We start from the raw sequence: 15118 nt of genomic DNA, 5'->3' as shown, positions 1-15118 counted from the left end.
TGTTGGGTACGTCAATGTAAATATTGCATCGTTATGAAGTTCACAGTTTAATTCATTCTCACAGCTGCAATCACAGCTGTTTTGATCACACTTATATACTGCACACACCCACTACACAGTGACAAAAACATTTAAAAACTAGATACAACATTTTTTTTAAATGAAATAACCAAATCACAATACATTTAATAAAATATAGCGGGAGAGTTTCAGAATCAGATTCTAATTTAGATATAATATGATGTGTCTGCGATTGTTTGACTTACCTCCAGCAGACTGAGATGAACTCCCACAAGGTATGGCATGGGGGCACTAGTAGGGAAGAGAGAATTTGAAAGAAGGATCTGAGTCAGGACTAAATTATTAATTATAAAATGACGACTGGGTGAAATAATTAATGCATTTTATACACACACACACACACACACACACACACACACACACACACACACACACACACACACACACACACACACACACACACACACACACACACACACACACACACACACACACACACACACACACACACACACACACACACACACACACACACAGTAATATTGTAGAATAATAGTAAACATATTTTAGATTCCTTGATGATAGCGTTGCACACTCTAGGCATTCTCTCAACCAGCTTCATGAAGAATGCTTTTCCAACATTCTTGAAGGAGTTCCTACATATAATGAGCACTTGTTGGTTGCTTTTCCTTTACTCTGCAGTCCAACTCATCCCAAAACATCTCAATTGGGTTGAGGTTCTGTGATTGTGGAGGCCAGGTCATCTGATGCAGCACTCCATCACTCTCCTTTTTGGTCAAATAGCCCTTACACAGTCTGGAGGTGTACTGGGTCATTGTCCTGTTGAAAAACAAATTAGACTCACACTAAGCGCAAACCAGATGGGATGGCGTATCGCTGCAGAATGCTGTGGTAGCCATGCTGGTTAAGTGTGCCTTGAATTCTAAATAAATCACTGCCAGTGTCACCAGAAAATCACCCCCACACCATCACACCTCCTCCATGCTACACGGTGGGAACCACACATGCAGAGATCATTCGTTCACCTTCTCTGCGTCACACAAAGACACGGTGGTTGGAACCAAAAATCAAACGTTTGGACTCATCAGACCAAAGGACAGATTTCCACCGGTCTAATGTCCATTGCTTGTGTTTCCTGGCCCAGGCAAGTCTCTTCTTCTTATTTGTGTCCTTTAGTTGTGGTTTCTTTGCAGATATTCAACTATGAAGGCCTGATTCATGCAGTCTCCTCTGAACAGTTGATGTTGAGATGTGTTGGTTACTTGAAGCATTCATTTGGGCTGCAATTTCTGAGGCTGGTAACTCTAATGAACTTGTCCTCTGCAGCAGAGGTAACTTTGGGTCTTCTTTCCCTGTGGCGGTCCTCATGAGAGCCAGTTTCATCATAGAGCTTGATGGTTTTTGCGACTGCACTGAACTTTCAATGTTCTTGAAATGTTCCGCATTGACTGACCTTCATGTCTTAAACTAATGATGGACTGTCGTTTCTCTTTGCTTATTGAGCTGTTCTTGACATAAAATACATAAAATAATATACAGAAAGTACCCGAGCTCTGAAGCAAGCCTCCAGAAAATTGTAACGGAAATGGCGTTACACCAAACTAGTCTTCCGACTAACTTGGAAGACAGTACCGTGCAGTAACAAAGATCACTCACTATTTTTCCAACTTAAACGAGGAAAATAAGATCAATCCAACATTTATTTTTGATACTGTCGCAAAGCTAACTAAAAAGCAGCATTCCCCAAAAGAGGATGGCTTTAACTTCAGCAGTGATAAATTCATGAACTTCTTTGACAAAAACATCATGATCATTAGAAAGCTCCTCTTTAAACCTGCATATTCCTCCAAAGCTCAGTTGTCCTGAGTCTGCACAACACTGCCAGGACCTAGTATCAAGGGAGGCACTCACGTTTTTTTAATACCATATCCCTTGACACATTGCTGAAAATAATCATGGCCTCTAAACCTTCAAGCTACATGCTGGACCCTATTACAACTAAACTACTGAAAGAGCCACTTCCTGTGCTTGGCCTTCCTATGTTGAACATAATAAACGTCTCTCTATCCACCAGATGTGTAGCAAACTCACTAAAAGTGTCAGTAATAAAGCCTCTCTTGAAAAAGCCAAACCTTGACCCAGAAAATATAAAAAACTCAAATCGGCCTAAATCGAATCTCCCATTCCTCTAAATTATTTTTGAAAAAGCTGTTGCACAGCAACTCACTGCCTTCCTGAAGACAAACAATGTATAGAGTCTGGTTTTAGACCCCATCATAGCACTGAGACTGCACTTGTGGAGGTGGTAAATGACCTTTTAATGGCGTCAGACCGAGGCTCTGCATCTGTCCTCGTGCTCCTAGACCTTAGTGCTGCTTTTGATACCATCGATCACCACATTCTTTTGGAGAGATTGGAAACCCAAATTGGTCTACACGGACAAGTTCTGGCCTGGTTTAGATCTGATCTGTCAGAAAAATGTCAGTTTGTCACTGTAGATGGTTTGGCCTCTGACAAATCAACTGTAAATTTCGGTGTTCCTCAAGGCTTTGTTTTAGGGCAATTACTGTTTTCACTATATATTTTATTTATTGTTGATGTCATTTGGAAACATAATGTTAACTTTCACTGCTATGCGGACGACGCACAGCTGTACATTTCGATGAAACATGGTGAAGCCCCAAAATTGCCCTCCCTGGAAGCCTGTGTTTCAGACATAAGGAAGCGGATGGCGGCAAATGTTCTACTTTTAAACTCGGACAAAACAGAGACGCTAGTTCTAGGTCCCAAGAAACAAAGAGATATTCTGTTGAATCTGACAATTAATCTTGATGGTTGTACAGTCGTCTCAAATAAAACTATGAAAGATCTCGGCGGTTACTCTGGACCCTGATCTCTCTTTTGACAAACATATCAAGACCATTTCAAGGACAGCTTTTTTCCATCTACGTAATATTGCAAAAATCTTAAGCTTTTGTCACTTCTAGATTAGACTACTGCAATGTTCTACTTTCCGGCTACCCGGATAAAGCACTAAATGAACTTATTGCTAAACACGGCTGCTAGAATCTTGACTAGAACCAAAAAATGAGATCATATTACTCCAGTGCTAGCCTCCCTACACTGGCTTCCTGTTAAAGCAAGGGCTAATGTCAAGGTTTTACTGCTAACCTACAAAGCATTACATGGGCTTGCTCCTACCTATCTTTCCGATTTGGTCCTGCCGTACATACCTACACGTACGCTACTATCACAATACGCAAACCTCCTTACTGTCCCTAGAATTTCTAAGCAAACAGCTGGAGGCAGAGCTTTCTCCTATAGAGCTCCATTTTTATGGAATGGTCTGCCTATCCATGTGAGAGATGCAGACTTGGTCTCGACCTTTAAGTCTTTATTGAAGACTCATCTCTTCAGTATGTCCTATGATTGAGTATAGTCTGAAGGTGAACATAAAGGCACTTGTGCAACGAACCGCCCTTGCTGTCTCTGCATGGCCGGTTCCCCTCTCTCCACTGGGACGCGATCTTACTGTCCGGGTTGGCGCCACCCCTTGGGTTTGTGAAGAGGGGGAGATCTTTGTGTGCTATACTCAGCCTTGTCTCAGGATGGTAAGTTGGTTGTTGAAGATATCCCTCTAGTGGTGTGGGGGCTGTGCTTTGGCATAAGGGGTGAGGTTACATCCTGCCTGTTTGGCCCTGTCCGGGGGTATCGTTGGATGGGGCCACAGTGTCTCCCAATCCCTCCTGTCTCAGCCTCCAGTATTTATGCTGCAATAGTTTGTGTCGGGGGGCTAGAGTCAGTCTGTTATATCTGGAGTATTTCTCCTGTCTTATTCGGTGTCCTGTGTGAATTTAAGTATGCTCTCTCTAAATCTCTTTCTTTTTCTTTCTTTCCCTCTCTCTCGGAAGACCTGAGCCCTAGGACCATGCCTCAGGACTACCTGGCCTAATGACTCCTTCCTGTCCCCAGTCCACCTGGTTGAGCTGCTGCTCCAATATCAACTGTTCTGCCTGCGGCTAAGGAACCCTGACCTGTTCATCAGACGTGCTACTTGTCCCAGACCTGGTGTTTTCAACTCTCTAGAGACAGCAGGAGCGGTAGAGATACTCTGAATGATCAGCTATGAAAAGCCAACATTTACTCCTGAGGTATTGACCTGTCATTTATGAACATTTGAACATATTGGCCATGTTCTGTTATAATCTCCACTCGGCAGAGCCATAAGAGGACTGGCCACCCCTCATAGCCTGGTTCCTCTACAGGTTTCTTCCTAGGTCCCGGCCTTTCTAGGGAGTTTTTCCTAGCCACCGCGCTTCTACACCTGCATTGCTTGCTGTTTGGGGTTTTAGGCTGGGTTTCTGTACAGCACTTTGTGACATCAGCTGATGCTTTATAAATACATTTGATTGATTGATTGATTGACTTGGTCTTTTACCAAATGTATACCACACCCCTACCTTGTCACAACACAACTGATTGGTTCAAACGCATTAAGAAGGAAAGAAAGTCCACAAAGTATATTTTAACAAGGCACACCTGTTAATTGAAATGCATTCCAAGTGACTACATCATTTAGCTGGTTAAGAGAATGCCAAGAGTGTGCAAGGCTGTCATCAATGCAAAGGGTGGCTTTGAAGAATCTTAAATGTAAAATATATTTGATTGATTTGTTAAACAATTTTCTGGTTGCTACATGATTCCATGTGTTATTTCATAGTTTTGATGTATTCACTATTATTCTACAATGTAGAAAATAGTAAAAAATAAAGAAAAACCCTTGAATGAGTAGGTGTTCTAAAATTTTGACCGTCAGTACATACACACAGAATGCATTCAGAAAGTATTTCCGAAACCCTTTCCCTTAATCCACATTTTGTTACGTTACAGCCTTATTCTACAATGGATTAAATAAATAAAAATCCTCATCAATCTACACACAATACCCCATAATGACAAAGTCAAAACAATATTTACATAAGTATTCAGACCATTTGCTATGAGACTCGAAATTGAGCTCAGGTGCATCCTGTTTCCATTGATCATCCTTGAGATGTTTCTACAACTTGATTGGAGTCCACCTGTGGTAAATTCAATTGTACATGATTTGGAAAGGCACACACCTGTCTATAAGGTCCTACAGTTGACATGCATGTCAGAGCAAAAACCAAGCCATGAGGTCGAAGGAATTGTCAGTAGAGCTCTAAGACAGGATTGTGTCGTGGCACCGATCTGGGGAAGAGTACCAAAACATTTCTGCAGCATCAAAGGTTCCCAAAACACAGTGGCCTCCATCATTCTTAAATGTAAAAAGTTTGGAATCAATAAGACTCTTCCTAGAGCTGGCCGCCTGGCCAAACTGAGCAATCGGGATAGAAGGGCTTGTTCAGGGATGTGACCAAGACTGCGATGGTCACTCTGACAGAGCTCAAGAGTTCCTCTGTGGAGATGGGAGAACCTTCCAGAAGGACAACCATCTCTGCTGCACTCCACCAATCAGGCCTTTATGGTAGAGTGACAGCCCGCTTGGAGTTCGCCAAAAGGCACCTAAAGGACTCTCAGACCATGAGAAACAAGATTGGTCTGATGAAATCAAGATTGAACTCTTTGACCTGAAACAGTCACGTCTGGAGGAAACCTGGCACCATCCCTATGATGAGGCATGTTGGTGGCAGCATCATGCTGTGGGGATGTTTTTCATTGGCAGGGACTGGGAGACTAGTCAGGATCGAGGGAAAAATGAACGGAGCAAAGTACAGAGAGATCCTTGATTAAAAACCTGCTCCAGAGAGCTCAGGACCTCAGACTGGGGCGAAGGTTCACCTTCTAACAGGACAACGACCCTAAGCACACAGCCCTGACAACGCAGGAGTGGCTTTGGGACAAGACTCTGAATGGCCCAGCCAGAGCCCGGACTTGAACCCGATCGACCATCTCTGTTGAGATGTGAAAATAGCTGTGTAGCGACAGTCCCCATCCAACCTGACAGTGCTTGAGAGGATCTGCAGAAAAGTATGGGAGAGATTCCCCAAATACTGGTGTGCCAAGCTTGTAGCGTCATACCCAAGACGACTCGAGGCTGTAATCGCTGCCAACGGTGCTTCAACAAAGTACTGAGTAAAGAGTCTGAATAGTTACGTAAATCTGATATTTAAAATGTTAATTTTTGATACATTTGCAAACATTTCTAAAAAACTGTTTTTCTTCATCATTATGGGATATTATGAGTAGATTGATGAGGGGGGAAAACAATTTAATCCATTTTAGAATAAGTCTGTAACAAAACAAAATGTGGAAAAAGTCAAGGGGTCTGAATACTTTCCAAATGCTCTGTACATACAGTATGAGGAGAAAGCTGAAGTCGTAACCTTTTCACTGATGTAATCAGATCTCATGTTTGATTCCCAGTTCGTCCACTAGATCGCAGTAGAAGATCACATGATGTGACTTGGCCACTTGAAACCAGATGCGCCTGGTTTGATCTGGTTTGGGTAGTAGCTCACTGTGTAAAAATGGCTTTACGGATTTTCAAGCCTGACATCTTAAAAGGACCCTAGCGATTTTAAATAACACACAGACGGGCAACTTCAATCTCCTTTTCCCATTTATTTTCCCCATTGGAAACCAGTGAGATATATCAACGGCGCATAGAGAGGATGCATTCAAGGCCATGGCAAATTTCATGTAGACGGAGAAAGAAATGCATTGCATTACAATGACCACCAATGTGTACCATTTCCACGCAAACACTTTTGGTGACTTTACCTAAATTGCCTACACTATGAATATTAATCATTTATGGCCTGTGGAATTGGCATAGTAGGCAATTTAACCAATCACAGCCCTCCTTTAACTTGTAAAAATAAGTTGAATATCCTGCAAATCACCAGCAGAGGGCTACCATTTTGAATCCATTTTCACATTCACTCTGTTGGTAATGCTTACAAATTGGATCATAACTTTAAAACTACCAGAGATCCCACTCTGGAACTTTGATATTCCCGTAGAGTGTATTATGTTCAACAATATATTGAAACATTTGCCAAATCAAAAAATGGGATATTTCAAATAATCATCTTTATATTTTTCAATATTCATATATTAATGTAAAAGATTAGTGATATAAAAATACTACTCATATGACTCATATTACAGAGCAAGCGGTACAACTTAAAATGACACAACTGATTGCTTTGTAGCACCTACAGATGAAACACCACGGAGTCTTAAAGGAGGCCTTGGTAAGGACAAAATGTCAGAAATATGCAAACTTTGAAATGTTTTTCTTCAATTATGCTTTTATATACAAATATCAAATACATGTCAACAATCCTTCCTCCTAAGGACTATTCTATGGATTACATTTCGTGGTATTTCGTTGTCTGGGTTTCGTGAGGAATCACAAAGATCAGAATCAAACATGAAACAAATAAAAAATAATATATATATTTTTCTTTATTACAGTGATGTTACTGTAGCTTTAGCAAAACCATCTTAAACTTCAAATACAGTTGGTTGCAAATAACACTATTAACATATCATTTTCCAGCTAAGACTATTACCAACTAAAGACTATAATGAGACATACAGTATTTACTGTTAATCATTAATCAAGCCTCAGCGCTGTCCAGTAACCCAATCAGCTAGCGGCAGAGAGGACCAGGGAGGACATGCCTGCACCGTCTAACATCATTAACGCCTCACACACTTCCCAGAAACCAACGCCGCCTGCTCTCAACCAAGCAAACCTGATTACTCTAACTGGGGAACGTCACCGGGCCAGGACTTGGCAGAGCTGGGAGTGTTGTGTGTAGGTCCTATTCTGTTCTGTGGCCGCTGCCTCAATCAGGTTAGCTGGTTAATAAGATCTGCTCTTTCTCTCTACAACAGCTGGCCTGCTGTAGGTCTGTCACAATACTGTAACCTCTCTCCCTTTCATGTAAACACACAATGCTCAAGTCATGGTATAACACATGGTTAACTCTGTTTGAGAGGTTGTAATGTGATTTGGTAGATATTTGATTATCTGACGGAGGGAACACCCATTCGTTTTGGTGTTAACCCATTCATGATTGGTGTTCACAGTGTGCTGGGAATCACGTTTAGCTGGCAGTGAACACCAGGTTTTACACTATGCAAAAACATTACAGTAAATGTGTATGAATATAATATTAATGTATATAAATATGTTATTTCAATGCCTGTGCCATATCTAGGCACTGACTCAAGAATCCATAGGTTAAGTGCTGCATATATCCACAAATTGAGGTAAATTGAGGTCAGTCAACATCCAGTCAGACTTGTTAGATTAGTGTTGGATGAGTTGTAATGAAATCCACTGAGGGTGAAGACATGGAAAGCTTAGTGCTGACCGGCCCAGGGAATCAAATATGTAGGAAGACCATTCAAACTGTTCATTATGGAGGAAAACCTCACTGGAAAATAGTGTGAGAGGAATAAGAAGAGATCTCGTGTGTGTGTGGCCAGTAGCGGAGTCTTACCAGCAGTAGTCCAGTAGATGTGGAGGCAGTACAGGGATGTAAATGTGTTGCCAGTTCATGGGGAACAACATGGCAGCAGAGCCGTGGACACACGCAGTTAACTATGAGAGGGACAAACACAACATATTATAACAGAGCCAATCGTGACTTTTCTCAAATCTGACTCGAGGCTAGAACTACTGCTGGTTTTCATTTTAAAGGTAGATTCAGCAAGATGGCAATTGGCTCCGTTGTGTATGATGATGTCATCTTGCTGAATGTACCTTTTAAGGAGCTTCAATCTTTAGTAAAACACCAAAATGTTCACCCCCCCCCCCCCCCAAAAAAAAACAGACGGTATGATCTGTTGTGTTACTGTTGCCAATGTATAGCTCAGCTTTCATCCCAACAATACAAGACTCAGACATGACACTGACAGCTTTGATAGTGGTGTCATATACACACACACACACACACACACACACACACACACACACACGAATAGACGAAGAGAGACTGAAAGATGGATAACAATCAGGTTAGAGTAGTGTGTGTGTGTGTGTGTGTGTGTGTGTGTGTGTGTGGTATGAAACCTTGTGATGGATACACAACAAGAAATAAAGGATGAAAAGAATGGCAACAAAGACCTGACACTCAAAACATTAACCCCTGTTTGTTATCATTGTAGAAAAATAGACACAGAAGAGTCACTGTTTATTTTCAAATGACAGTTGTATTTCCTCTTTTAGGATATAATGTATAAAGACAAATAGATGAGCTTAGACTGTGACCCTGGAGTTGTACAGGCTCTTGACTACCTAGTAATTGTAATGACCTGCGCACGCACGTGCACACACTAGTATACACTTGTACACACTAGTGTACACACACACACACACACACACACACACACACACACACACACACACACACACACACACACACACACACACACACACACACACACACACACACACACACACACAGGGGCAGCCTAGCTAGCTCATCCTGCAGATTAAAATAACATGATTAAATATAGAAAGAGAACAGTGGTCTGAGGGCTCTGTGGGGACTTCATTAGGGCAAATTGCCAAAGAATGAAACATGAGTTAGCCAAGAGAGACCGCCAACGCTAGCGCTACGGGCTGGGCCAATACCGCGGGGACCTGGGAGCAGGCGCTATGCTTGGAAGTGTGAACAACAGACACACACACAAACTACACACAATGTCACAAGTGACCGGCGAGCTAGCAAACGCGGCCAAGCTTGGCGACTGAACTGAACCGACACAAAGAGCACCAAGCCCCCCCCCCCCCCCTTAAAGAAAGCGCCTGAACGCCTGTGTAGCTCTTAACATATGAGGTGTGTGTGTGTGTGTGTGTGTGTGTGTGTGTGTGTGTGTGTGTGTGTGTGTGTGTGTGTGTGTGTGTGTGTGTGTGTGTGTGTGTGTGTGTGTGTGTGTGTGCGTGCGTGTGTGTGTGCGTGTGTGCGTGTGTGGTGGGGAGGTTCAACCGTTTTCATTTTTTATTTCGAGAGAGGAGCAATAAATTGACTCTCCTGCAATCTCTCCTGCAGTCCCACCATCATTAAGGCTTAATCAACTTTTAATTGGTGTCTTGCTCCGCATATCTGCATACGCATACTGGCTCGCCGCCTCCTTCAAATAAAATACAACAATGCTCCCGTCCTGTCAGATTTAATTCCCCAGCAAACATTTTTTTTCTAAGGAGGAAATAAATCAATTGTGTGAATATTAATGTGAGAGTGTATCAGTTGGAGACAGGAGAGTATCAAAGCCGTCTTGCCTTTCTCTCCTCTCCTAGTAAATGGTGACAGTATAAACCTATTAAATAATGATGTAGAAAGGTCAATGGATCAGCGGTGCACACCTCCTTTGTATACACGGACACACACAAACAGGCACACACAGACAAGAAAACACGCACACACACATGCAAACACACACGCAAACTCCATTCCTCAGGGAGACAGAGAGAGGCTCAGCCGTTGGTACCAGGAGGTAATGGGACAGAAAAAAATAGCTAACCAACTCCAATTATCTCAGCCACAGCCTGTCCTCAAGGTGAGGCTCACTTAGCCCTCAATTGGCCTGCTTTACTCTCAGGTTAAAAGAGAAGACAGCATATCTCTCTTCTAAGGATGGGGGTAGGGGGATTCTACTGAAACTAAGATAAACATAAGAAATACATTTTTTTTTATGTGATTTGTTCCTCCCCCTACCAACCGGAGAGGAAGAAGATGAGGTTGTAGGAGTCCAAAGACATAGTTCATACTTCCTCTCACATTTAACCCAAACCAACCCCATGTCTATCTATAGCCAGCTAACACACAGGTGTTAGAGACGATTAAATCAAAAATAGACATTTGTAAGCGCTTTCTTTCTTTTTTTTTTCTTCTCAGGGGCTCCACCAGAGAGCAGGTCGCGGGCGGCTAGGAGCCCTTATAAAATATTTGCCAAGCTAATAAATAATAGATGTGTGGAGCCAAATGGCTTACACGCTCCACAAAAGACCTGGTGCTTAATATTCCATTCAGTGGAGAATCACAGATACAGCACAGATACAGTCCCCAAGAACAAATACTGGATTAGGGCTGCTTTAGGTGCTAGCCTTGGCCCTCTGGGACCTGGGGTCCTCCCAGTAATGAGCCTCTGCCTCGGTCTGTGTGTGAGTGTGAGTCTCAGATGGGTCAGAGATTATACAGCAACAGCCTGCTTCTGAAGGCACCAGATCCCCATCCAGCCCTGACAGCTCTCCTAAGTCCTCACATAAACTGACCACATTAAACACACAATACTATAAACTGAGAGAAACGGAACATATTAACACAACATTTCCCCTTAACAGGAGACAATCCGTGGACACTGTGTACCAACGATCATTCTATTCCTAAATAACTCGGTCAATTGAACAATATTTTTTGCACCCCCCCACAATATCCACTGTTATTAATTCAATTTAATTGCGAGACCTGTTTCAAGACAGTTATGATTGTATAGTGCACTCGGTAAGGAACTAATAACGTACTAAGAACTGATTTGTGAAAGCAAGCCGCTCAGAAGAATGCAGTTCATCAGTGATGTGAACAGGGAGCGTGGGTGGCAACAGACAGGTAACTATCAAAGACAACGTTGTTAGCCATCAAAGAGCATGTCACGACACTTCCGTAGGAATCGGTTGTCTTAGTCGGATGAGCGTGCTGCTCTGCCTTTACAACATCTGCTTTAACAAGCAAACAACCAGGCACACACTCTATGTGTGATGTTCACCAAGACAGGACCCTGAGTAACTGTGCTACAACTCGCTCACCCACACCATTCTTTAACTCGTTTAGACTGGCCTGGGGGAGGAATAGGCAACATCAACAAACCTCAAACCTCAATTCTCAACTCTTCTTTTCTGCCTTTTTCGCCAATCTTCTCTTTCCTCTTCTCCCCTCCCCCTCTCGCCAACCTCATACACCTCACCACGTCCTCTACCCTATCCCTCCCTCGCTCTCCTCCCCTTCTTCTCTCCTCCTCTCCTCGTCCAAAGGAAGACACCCAATTACCTCTGCTCTCTCTGTGTGTTGACAAACGCCTGGTATCAGTGCAGAGCCACACAGGTGTGCCACTAACAAGTAGATGGCACTGAGACACGGAGAAAGAGGGCATCGCAGTAACACCAGGCCACCCTCACACACAGTCACATCCACCCCTGCACACACACAAAAACAAATCGGCAACAAAATAAGAAATGGGGAACAAAAACACAGAATACAGATGATGCACTAACCACCAGCCACCATAAGAAATGTGGCTATAGGGACAAGAGGGGAAAGAAAGACAAAAAGCAGACAGAGAACAAGAGGTGGAAAGAAAGGTGACAGAGTGAGAAAGCAGAAAGAGACACCGAAAGAGAGCGACTAGGAGTAGGAGAGAAAGAAAGCAACGGGAGATGGAAAGAGAAAGCAGGGAGGTTGATAGACTAGAAGAAGTGGAGAGTGAAAAGTGAGAAGTAAGTTTTAGGGCCAAGGCGCTGTGCGGTGGTGAGGCAGGCAGGCAGCTAGCACTCAGGGCCGTGGTGGATGGATGGTCCTAGTTAGCATAATACTGACAGCATGATGAGAAGGCTGCTGTCAGGGGCCTGCCGACTGCCTACCGAGGGGGCCAGGGCCCGGCGAGGCCAGGGGAGGGGAAGATGAAAGACACGGGCCTCCCAGCTGACTAGTTAGAGGAGGCCTGATGCAGCACAATTATACGGCGGCATGACAAGCCTGCATGCTCGGCTGACTGCCTCGGCCATCGCACCGCACCACCACACGCCTTTCAAAACAGTGGTACCACTCACCTCCGGTCACAAAACAGCAATAAGTCAACTGATGCATTGTTGTACCATCATGATTTATTCCTTTGCTGTTGGGCGCTTGCAGGCATGCCGCCATGTTCTGCTACACTGGCACAGCGGGATCACTAGGGGCCCTAACACACAGGCAGGCCCTCTGCCTGGAGCCCACATAATGTATGCTGTGTCTAGTCTCTCTCCCATGCTCTCTCTACCTCTACTTCTCTCCATTTCTATCTTTCTCTTTCCTTTTCTCTCTTTCACCATCTCTCAGAGGGACAGTGGTAGCAGGGGTCAGATGGAGGCCTAATCGCTCTCTTCTTTCTGCAAACTACTCTTTAAAAGTAATGCCAGGGATGGACTGAGAGAAACACACACTCTACTAATAAAAAGGACAGCATTTATGTATTGATTGATGGACGGAGGGAGGGAGAGATGAACAAATAAAGGCTTATGGGTGGTCTAACGATGGGCGTCGACATATAAGTTAAATAAACCTCAGACAGTTTGTCTTGTCGCGACGCAAAATTGTAAATCACACAGAATATCACTTCCAGCCGTCTGCTAAGAAAACAGCCGTCACCCGTGGCTCTGATAATTTACACCCTGTAACCCCCGGAGTCAGTGGGCACGGCTGGGGCTCTTAGGGGCTGACATGCTGAGGGGTGGGGGGTGGGAAGAGGTGAGTGGAGGAGAGGGAGAGATTTTTTTTTATTTTTTATTTTTTTTTTTACCTTTATTTAACCAGGCAAGTCAGTTAAGAACAAATTCTTATTTTCAATGACGGCCTGGGAACAGTGGGTTAACTGCCTGTTCAGGGGCAGAACGACAGATTTGTACCTTGTCAGCTCGGGGGTTTGAACTCGCAACCTTCCGGTTACTAGTCCAACGCTCTAACCACTAGGCTACCCTGCCGCCCCAATGAGGAGAAAGGGGAAGAGAGGTGAAATTCTCTGAGGGTTGGGTAATTTTCTACACCTTCCCCGGATCCCTCCACTCCATCCTCAGGGAGACCTTGGGTTCCTCTCCCCACCCCGCTCCCCAGTTCAGCATTCCGGCCTGCAGGAAGATACCGGAGCAGAATGGTAGAGATAGGAGCGTGGATGACATCACTCGTGCTCTCCCTCTCATAAACATTTGGCTCTGCTGCCAGCCACAATGATAAGCACAGAGAGAAAGATCTCTACGGGTACTTCGGCAGAGATTTAAATGCCTAATAACTGATAATAAACTAATGTAAGAGAGTTAGAGCGTCTAGTAACTGATAATTTATGGTTTGTCGGCCATTAAAAGCAAGAACTTTAAGACAAACAGTCAAATATAATCCTGGCTTAGTGCTGGCTTTACTACTTGCCAGAGACTGGAGATAGAGGAGCCGGATGACTGGAGGACCACTGAACTCTGTCCGTGTGTGTGTGTGTGTCTGTGTGTGTGTGTGTATATGTGTGTGTGTGTGTGTATATGTGTGTGTGTGTGTGTGCACGCGCGTGTGTCTGTGTGCATATGTGCATTCAAACTGTGAACGTTTAGATATACATTTTGATGAAGTGCTTGTAATATTAATGAGGAATGCCATGTTTAATCAGAAACATAAACCCTGGATAGTATAATGTCCCTCTGAAAGCATGAATCTGTACCACACTGTAGTGTAGAACGAAGAGGTACTCACAGTGCTAAGCTTGCTTGAGGTAATGATGATGCGTCTTTCGTGCAGCATGCTGGCGTACAGATGCAGCATATTGTTGACGTCCACCGCCACAAAATACTCTGTCAGGTTCCTCTGGATTGGGAAAACAGAGGAGACAGGACAGTTAGTGACTTTATAACGACACACTTCTCAGAGCACTAGGGATGGCTCTTTCCTGTAAATCGAGGACGTAACCATTATTACAAATTCAGGTCATAGGTTTACGGTATTTCACAGAAAACTCAAATGGACAGCAGTCTCCAACTAAAAAACGGTTCAATGGTCAATTTCATTCAAAAATGCACAATATATCTTGCGCTCTATTCGACGGGGTAAGATCTAGGTCTTGCACACTGGTAAACCAGAAGGGTAGACTTACACTCTCGGGGATTGTGGGCAAGCCGTTGATATCTGGGGCTATGAAGTAGGAGTGCTGAGGAAACACAAAGTATACGGAGAGAAGACAGGGTCAGCAACGTAGCGCAGCACGCCACTCATAGAGTGATCTAGAACTCCTCTGTCTGTGGGAATTGTTAAGCTTCCGTCTGTACTGACATGGCTAGGAG

General features: G+C 43.7%; 1 protein-coding gene across 5 annotated transcripts in view; it reads right to left on the bottom strand.

The window, feature by feature from the left end:
* LOC139406828 (DENN domain-containing protein 1B-like) overlaps positions 1-15118 on the bottom strand; it is a 196362-nt gene that overhangs the window by 59567 nt on the left and 121677 nt on the right. For all 5 annotated transcript variants that reach the window (XM_071149892.1, XM_071149893.1, XM_071149894.1 and 2 more), the window contains 4 exons: positions 14932-14985; positions 14535-14645; positions 8544-8644; positions 267-312 (listed from right to left, as the gene is read on the bottom strand). In XM_071149892.1, coding sequence (XP_071005993.1) covers positions 267-312; positions 8544-8644; positions 14535-14645; positions 14932-14985 — 312 coding nt within the window. The remainder of the gene's footprint in view (positions 1-266; positions 313-8543; positions 8645-14534; positions 14646-14931; positions 14986-15118) is intronic.

The sequence above is a fragment of the Oncorhynchus clarkii genome, chromosome 4, assembly GCF_045791955.1.
Source record: "Oncorhynchus clarkii lewisi isolate Uvic-CL-2024 chromosome 4, UVic_Ocla_1.0, whole genome shotgun sequence".
In the NCBI taxonomy this organism is placed as follows: Eukaryota; Metazoa; Chordata; class Actinopteri; order Salmoniformes; family Salmonidae; genus Oncorhynchus; species Oncorhynchus clarkii.
This window is presented reverse-complemented; position numbering and strand designations above follow the sequence as displayed.